Here is a 9,393-nt window from a genome sequence, read left to right as displayed (position 1 = left end):
CACATCATACTAACCGCACATTCCTTAATCCAAGGGCCGAAAACTTACAAGCTCTAATGACTTGGTACTTTTAAAAATGTAGGAGCTCAAATTAATGATAGAGTATAGATATATATATATATTTATATAGTATTATAATAATATATTATATACTATATATATTATATGAGAGAGAGGAGAAGAGGAGAAAGATGAAGATGAGAGAGAGAGAGACTAAGGCTAGCTAGTAAAACCTATGGCAGCAACGCGAGGGCTTCCGTGCTACCCCGCAAAGCTTGTTTTCGTGATGATCGCGGCTGTCAAATGACGGATCGCTTCAATTAGACTTGATCTACTACTATAAAACTTATTTAGAAACTAAATTTCATAATCTTTCGATATCATTTACCTATCAAATAAGTAGTCTAAAATTGAACGGCTGAAAATAAATATCTCATAAAAAATGATGATAAATGATTTAATTTCAAGATCAGATATACTGATCTTACTCTAAATAGTGAAAAAAAATTTCTATAAACTTTCATCGTATTTGAATTGTTTTATACCATTAAACTCACAAACACACCACATCGGTCATTAAAATTGTCAATTTTGAGATCTTTTGATCACTAGTCAAATGATGCCAAAAAAATCTAAAATTTAGTTTTTAAATACTTTCAATAATATAGATCAAGTCTAACGGAGCCGATCGTCGATTTGAAAGCCGCATCATCAAAAACAACTTAGTAGCACGGAGCCCCCCGTGCTACCGATAGTATAGTAGCCGGACCATATATATATGTATATATATATATATATATATGAGTGATGCTACTATGCTATCGGAAGCACGGAGCCTTCCGTGCTTTCAGCTTAACTTTCGAATCGTCGATCGGCTCCGTTAAACTTGATCTAGAGTATTTAAAGTACCTAGAAAATAAATTTTATGATTTTACGATATTATTTGCCTAGTGAACGAATGGGCTTAAAATCAACGGCTGAAAATAAAAATCTTACAAAATGTGATAATATGACATTAAAATTTTAAATCAAAGATATTGATCTTGTTTTATATAGTATAAAAAATTTTCTATCAAAATTTCACGTGATTTGGATATTTCTACACCGTTAAACTTGCAAACGGCTCATCTACACCATGAAATTTGTTGATTTTTGAGCGCCATTCGATCACTAGAGCAAATGATATCTGAAAAATAATAAAATTATTTTCTAGGTACTTCCAACTTACTCTAGATCAAGTTAATCGCGAGCCGATTCGCACGATGTCGAAAGTACCAAACATCGAAAACGAGTGGAAAGCACGATGGCTCCTGACTTCCGATAAGCGATAGTAGCCTTCTATATATATATATATATATATTATATATATATATAGTTGACGCTACCTAATTAGTAGAAAATGCTATTGTTAGCTATATTTTTAAGCCTTTGGTCAACTCTTTTCATCATTCTAGCTATGATTAAATCTATAGCCTAGTGGGACCACTTCAATCTAGGCGGGACCACGTCAACTCTGACCTGACTAATCTCATCCTAACCTACAATTCATTTTCATCAAAGGCTCTAGAAAAGTTTTAATAGTAAAGAAATGCGTCGTTTGACTGCATTCAATAGTTATTGCACCTAATTATAATATATATATTATATATTATAATATATATAGTTATATATATTATATATATATATTATAGTATTACTAGTCTCCTATACTATCTATAGTATCGGGGCTCCGGTACGATTGTCTCGTTTTCGATTTTAGGGTGTTCAAATCAACGATCCACACCGTTAAAACTGATCTAGGGTATTTAAAGATTTTAAAAATAAAATTTTATATTTTTTCGACATGTTTTACTTTATGATCAAACTATTTCAAAATTGACAATTTTCAATGGCTTCTATGGTGAGTTTGGAGTTTAACAGTATAGAAAATACTGTTAAACTCCAAACTCAATGGCTTCAAATTTTAATAGAAAATACTTAATAGAAAATACTTTAAACTATAATTTAAAATACTTTAAATACTTAAAAAAAAATTGACTATAATTTATACATGTCTATTTTATCATGCATATTTGCCATTGAGTTATTATATTTTTTAAAAAAATTAAACATAATTTATAGAAGTATTTAGGTTTTTTTTTATTAATGAAGTGACGTAGTTTATTTCGTCAAAATTAAGAAAAACCTTTAGATGGTTGGCATTTAATTGAAGCAAAATAAAAAAATTGTATATTTCTGATGTTGTTCGTATTACTATTTTAAAATTTCAAACATATTGAAACAGTAACCTAATAAATTTTATACGTAATGACAGTTTTTGCTTTGAAACTAGAAGATTGGTAATATTTTGATTCTCAAATTTTAATTTATTATAAAGATGCCAGCTTGAATCTTTTGAATTATTATAAATAAGTCATATAATTCTATTTAATTAGTTAAATATTAATGTATCAAAAATGTAAAAATAATATAATAGTATTATGATGATGATATATACTTAAATAATTAGTATGTTATAGTTATTTCACATCAGCATCTCGTCAATATTTAGCTTAATAAATTGTATTGTGCAACTTAATTCCAATAATTTATAAAATTTAAGCTACAAATTATAGTAAACTAAAGTTTGAAAATCAAAGTATCATGCAGCTCATAGTTTGAGAATCAATAGTATAATTTATATTAATTTTTTCACTAATTAGAAGGTAATAGTTACTCATCTATGCGCATAAATTATTATTACGATTTACCACCCAAAAAATGTATACATCTTATCGCAAGCACTCTTAAATTTTTAAAATTTTAATAATTAAAAGAAAATATGGTTAAATAAGTACAAAATATTAGCTTTTGGTGTAGGAGTATATATATAGAGAGAGAGTTGGGCTGGAATACTATTAATAGTATTTGACCCTTTTTACTATCAATAATATTCCAGTCCAACTCTCTCTCTCTCTTTCTATATATATATATATATAGAACGTCTTCTGTATTTTCCAAAAAAACGGAGGCCTCCATGCTTGTAAGTTGTTTTCGATGATAGGACATCCAATTCGACGATCAGCTCCGTTAGGCATAATCTATGCTATTGGAACTATCTAGAAACCAAATTTTATAATTTTTCGACATCATTTACCAAGCGATCACAGGGTCTCAAAAATGACTATTTTAACGGCCGATGTGGCACATTTTTAAGTTCAACGGTGTAGAAATATCCAAATTACATGAAATCTTTAATAGAAAATTCTACTTAACATCAATAGTAAGAACAATACTACCGATTTGAAATTTGACTCATTTATCACTGTTTTTTATGAGATTTTTATTTTTAACCATTCATTTTGAGACTACTCGTTCAGTAGGCAAACGAAGTCAAAAAATTATGAAATTTGGTTTTCAGATAGCTCCAATAGCGTGGATCATATTTAACGGAACCGATCGCCGAATCGGACGTCCCATCATTGAAAACAACTTACAAACACGGAAGCCTCCGTACTTTCGAAAGTATAGGAGCCTAGCTCTATATATATATATATATATATATAGAGAGAGAGAGAGAGAGAGAGAGAGAGAGAGAGAGAGAGCAGGCTATATATATATAGCCTAGGGCTACTATACTTTTATGAGTATAAAACCTTTCGTAATCATAAATTATTTTCAATTAAGGAGCTTCCAATCAATAATCTGCTTCGTTAAATATGATTTAGAGTATTTCAAAATTCTAGAAAATAAATTTCGTAATTTTTCGAAATCATAACAAAGTCCATCAACCGGGTATAAAATGAACGGTTAAAATCGAATAACATCTTAAAAATGGATGGCTTAGTTTACCAAGCGATCACAGAGTCTAAAAATGACTATTTTAATGGTCTATGTGGTACATTTTAAGTTCAACTGTGTAGAAGTATTCAAATTATATGAAAATTTAATAAAAAATTCTACTTAATATCAAAAGTAAAAACAAAATTTTCGATTTGAAATTTGAGTTTTTATTACTGTTTTTATGAAATTTTTATTTTCAGCTGTTCATTTTGAGGCTACTCGCTCATTAGGAGTCTGTTTGTTTGCAAAGAAGTGGGATGGAAGTGGAAGGAAGAAAGTGATTTTTAGTAAAAACTAACAACTTTCGTTGTTTGGTTCGCCGTAAAAGAGTTACGATCGAAACTCCAGTTAATCTAAAATGGCATAATTGATATCGTCCCATCGTGGGCCGAAATCGATTAGAGTAAAGAAAGATAAAAAAAAATAATAATAAAAAATATACTCGATAAAAATAATTATATTTAAATATATTTAATTATGATATTAATTATTCTAAAAATATTACTGATACCGTGTACCCAACGGAGAGCGTCATAACCGTCGAGGACCACATGAAACATCATTAAGGATGATGTGATTGCATGATGATGTGATCAAACACACATAGGATAAAAGGTGAGAAATTTAAGTGAAAAAAAAAAAATTAGAAAGCAATAATACTGCTAAAAGTCCGCCACTTATACTGTTATCTAATTTTCTGTGATACTAATTTATTATGATGAAATTAAAAATTTATTCTCTAAATAAAAAACACTAAAAAATTTTTAAAAATAAAATACATAAATATTTACGTGATTCAGCCACTAATCTATATCCACAGACAAATACGTAGTGAAAATTTTAACTATAATCAAAATAATATACAAAATATCTTTCTTATAAAATTCTAAACCCAAAATACACTCATTCTTTTTCATTTGCTTCAGAAAATTAATAAAATAAAATATATATTTTGAATAGTGGCTAAATTTTAACATAACTAAAAATATAATTTATATAAAAAAATTTATTTTATAGAATATATTTTAATAAATTTAAAAAAATAAATTTTAACGAATTTAAAAAATATATATTTACTAAAAATAATCTCAATAAAATTAAATTTCATAGAATATAATCCAAACATAACAGAATTAAAAATTTTTGCAATTTTAGAATCGGAGACATCTAACAAATTCAATACTTTTGAAAGTTAGAAATCTATGTAATTACAAATAATGAAGATTGATTGATGACCAAAAACAGTGCAATAACAAGATATTGATGGAGCAATAATAAGATATGAGATATGCGTTAACTTTTTCTTTTTTTTTTCTTTTTTTTTTTTTTGTGTGTCGCTTCGAAGCCTAGATGTCTCAGTTTGTAGTCGAATTTATACTCTAAATGAATGAAGTGATAGTTTGTAGCCGAATTTATATTCTAAATAAATAAAATGATGGCTAATTTTTCTCAAAAAAATAAATAAATATATAAAATAAATAGTGCAATCAACAATCAACAAAAGGCTAATACATCAGAATAGAGAGGTGCCACGTCTGTACGTCACCGTCCGATCTCTCTTTATCATCCTGCACGACATTGCGGAAAAGCGACGTCCACCGTCTGTTCTACACCATCAACTGTCCATGCAATTTTAATGATGCAAACAATCCCTCGTCTCAACTCTCAACAGAGGATCAATCAATTAACTTATTGAGGGAAAAATATAAATATATATATATATAAAAGAACAAGTAGTACAAGTATATATTACAATCTCATTTTAAGGAGTGGTTACAAATATTTGACATGAAAATAAAATAATAACATGCAAATATAAGGCTAGCAGGAAGGATAATGGTAACTGATCTAGTACAAACACCAAATAAGAACTTGAACCAAAACAAGCAGAATAGGAGAGATCACGATCATGTCCCCAGAAATATGAATCAGAATCATCAGCGAATTTGCACGGCTTTTGATGCCACCCGTCTTCGTCTTCGGTAGCACTCAATCCAACTTAGTTACTGCTCCCTGTACACTGACCACAAAGAAAAAAAAGGAAGAGTAGGGGGAAAAAGAAAAAAAGAAGACCATCATCATCTTCATCAATCATCGTCATCTTCAACTTAAACTTCTTCTTCCTCCCCAAAACAAATCCACCGCTTAGCCATTTCCATCCCCATGCACCTCCGACCCTGCCCTTCACATAAACACAACATATATCTACAAAATAGTGGCATCTTTCTTTTCCCTTTCTTAACTTCGTTGCTTAATTAATATTTACAGGTAACTACCCAAAATAACATCGAATAATACTACGCTCCTTTTCCTTTTTTTTTTTTATAATTTTTTTCAAAAACCTCCCCGTAACTTCGGCTTCATTTCCCCTCTTCACTTCTCTTACCTCTCTCTCCCTCTCTCTCTCTCTCTCTTCTCACTTCACCAACTCCGAGACCCACCCGAAATCCGGCGCAGTCGCGAGGGCCGACGAGGGCGTCTCCTTGCTGAGCTTCTCGAAGATCTTCGCCCTCAGCGCCCTCCCAGACTCCACCCTCTCCACCGCCTCCGCATCCCCCTCTGGATTCACCTTCTCCATCCGCCCACCACCTCCCACCGCCCTCGTCGGCGTCGTCGGGAGGCTGCAGAACCCCACCGGCGTGAAACCCCCGCCGCCGCGAAACCCCCACGCGCTCGGCGGCGACTCCACCTTGCCCAGCTGCATCTGCCTCAGCGACGCAACCAAATCGCCCACCGACGCCCCCACCGCCGGCCACGACGCCCTCCTCACCCCAGCAGCCGCCGCCGCCGCCGCCGCCGCCCCGGGCGACATCGGCGGCGACTCCGACGGCGGGGACACCGGCGGCGACATCAGTGTCGAGGTCGGCGACGACGACATCAGCCCCTTCGCCAAGTACGCCGCCTCCACCGCGCGGTGGCGCAGCGGCGACCCGTCGTACGAGTCCAGCGCCGCCGCCGCCGCGGTCCCTGGTGGTCCGGCTGCTCCTCCGCCGCCTCCTCTGGGGCTGGCGTGCTGGGGCGGCAAAACCCTAAGCTGGTCGGGGGTGTGGGCGAAGAAGCAGACCCTGCGGCGGCAGGCGGTGCCGTCCTTGCAGGGCTGGGTGCGGTACCGGGCCGGGTGGAGCCAGCACTCGAACACCCCGTGCGCGAACTCGCAGGCGTCCCCGCGCTTGCAGCTCCCCTTGCGGAAGTCCGGGCACGCCGTCCCCGAGTAGTGGTACTTGCGCGGGTCCCTCCTGCGCGCCTTCTCGCCCGGGTGGGCGAAGGGGCACTCCGTCCAATCGTGGCTCCTCCCGCGCGCGCACCGCCGCACCTTGAACTCGTACATCCGGAAATCGTCGCTCGCGTACACGTCCGCCTCCTCCGGAAGATCCCCCTCCTCCCCCCCTTCCTCCCCCACCAGGTACGCCGCGTACTCCCCCCCCGCGGAGGGGCTCAGCCCCATCCCCATCCCCATCCCCATCCCCATCCCCAACGCTCCCGCCGCAGGATCGTCCAGCGGGGACCACGGAGGAGGGATCTCCACCGTCGGATTGAAATGGGCTCTTCTCGCTGCTGCTGCTGCTGCTGCTGCTGCTTCTCCCCCCATCGCCATCATCATCATCCTCCTCCTTCCCCAACAGCAAGCGTACGTCAACCTTCCCCGCTTTTCTAGTATCTTCTTCGCACACACTGTGGGGAGGGCTCTGGGAGATACTGGGGAGAATATAAATATAACTGGGCTGGGAACTTGGGAACTTTGGAACTCGGGATAGGATGATATGACCGGGGTTAAGTTAAAAAGTTAACCGTGGGGGTGGGGGTGGAGTTGGGGAAGGTTTAGAAACTGACGCCCGTTTGGATGCTTCAGAGACTGAGGCGGTGGAAGTGGAGTCCGGGCGCGGGGCGCGGATGGGGCGTGACGAAACCCGTTAGGGAAGGGGGGTGCTGTAACGGACGGGGCCAAGTTATGAGAGACGGTTTTGAACGGGAAGCTACTGCATGCACCGCGTGCACCGTACGCCGCCCCTAACAATAACTCCCCTCTCCACAGCGGCAATTTGGTGCCCGCTGCGCGAACCGTAGGTGTAGACCGGGTGCATGCGATGATTTGTCGGTTTTAAGGAGGGGGGCATGAGGTGGTGGGACACGTGGAGGGCGGAGAGGGCTGTGTCAGACATGCGCATGGCGGGGTGGTTCGTTGGGTTCGCGGTGCTCGGACACGTTTCCGGGAACCCTTGTGCTCTTCCCTTTCGCTGGTCCCCACAATGCTCTGGATAAGACAATATAACCCTACTTTATTCGCTAAATTAAAATAAAATACTATATGACAAAAAATGTTACATGAGTGGAAATTAAGCTTCACTTTATTCTGTACGGTTTACCAACATATTTTTATCTCCCCATTCTATAATTTTTTTAAAAAAATATTTTTATTTTTACTAATAAAATTCTACAATTAAATACTATATGAAAATAATATTTTTTTACAATTTATAAGCAGCACGACATAGTATAAAAAATTACTCTATCAGAATGCTTACAATAAATTTTTATAGTAAAATAAAAAATAATATAAAATTATTTGAAATTACAAAATGATAAAAAACAAAAAATACGGTAAATATTGAAGTTCACTCGTTAGTTTCATAGCAGGGTTGGGCTATTCCGGGTCAGTTTGATATTCGGGTTTGGCTCGATTGGGTGTTGGGAGAGCAACAGAGTGGCGTCCACGTGGAAGTTCTTAACTGGGAGGGGGGAGGAGTCAATGCGTGGGTCAGTAACAGCCCAATCACATGAACCTTGCCCCCGCATTTAACCTGCTATCCGTGCCAAGATTTTCCATATCTCGGCATTGAAATTAATTATACGAACCGTGACTCGGCGGAGATTTTGGCTCAAGGTGGGCCCCACATTGTGGAGAAGTAGGTCATTTAACATTGGCGCAACGCTTGACCTGCTTAGAATTAACCGAGTCGTCATCCTTAACACTGATGTTTGGGAGGATACGGAAACTCAACAATTAAGACTAACTAAATGAGCTGATCATTAATGAAATTTATTTAAGTTTAACTGTTCTAAGTTCTTACTATTTTATGGTTAACAAATCTTTTTAATTTTCAATTTTTTTTAGGGGTTTTTTTTTTTTTTTTGAAGAAAAATGTTTAAAATTGATGTATTTGGACGGTGCAAATTAGGTTCCAGCACTGAAAGCTACAGATCATATATAATTGAGCACTGTAATAGAGAGAAGGACGCGAAGTGCTGGGCCTGGGTTAATTTGGGCAGGTTCGGACCGGTCTGGTCCAATGGAATCGTACAAGAGCGTGTTGGCTCTGCGGAGATAAAACAATATAACATCACGAACCGTCCATTTGCTGATCAAAACAATAAGGACGGTTGCTGTTGATGGTGAGTCCCACTGCATTGAGTGGCATTGAATTGAGAATTTCATGCCGGGGGATCACACCACACAGTTAATTTCTCCTCGTCGTCGTCGTCGTCGAGGACCGGGTGTCTCTCTTTTAGGTCTAACCTATCCTATCGTCTCCAACGGTGTTTGTAACTTTTCAAAAAGAGTAACATATACTA

The 9,393-nt window shown here is 37.5% G+C and overlaps 1 protein-coding gene across 1 annotated transcript; it reads right to left on the bottom strand.

Annotated features, from left to right (window-relative positions):
• Positions 5,515-7,721, bottom strand: LOC109710828 (zinc finger CCCH domain-containing protein 2-like). The gene has a single exon (XM_020233608.1). The coding sequence runs from the start codon at positions 7,424-7,426 to the stop codon at positions 6,239-6,241; it is 1,188 nt and encodes a 395-aa protein (XP_020089197.1). The 5' UTR covers positions 7,427-7,721; the 3' UTR covers positions 5,515-6,238.

The sequence above is a fragment of the Ananas comosus genome, linkage group 5, assembly GCF_001540865.1.
Source record: "Ananas comosus cultivar F153 linkage group 5, ASM154086v1, whole genome shotgun sequence".
NCBI lineage: Eukaryota > Viridiplantae > Streptophyta > Magnoliopsida > Poales > Bromeliaceae > Ananas > Ananas comosus.
The sequence above is the reverse complement of the archived record's forward strand: the minus strand, read 5'-3'. Positions and strand labels throughout refer to the sequence as shown.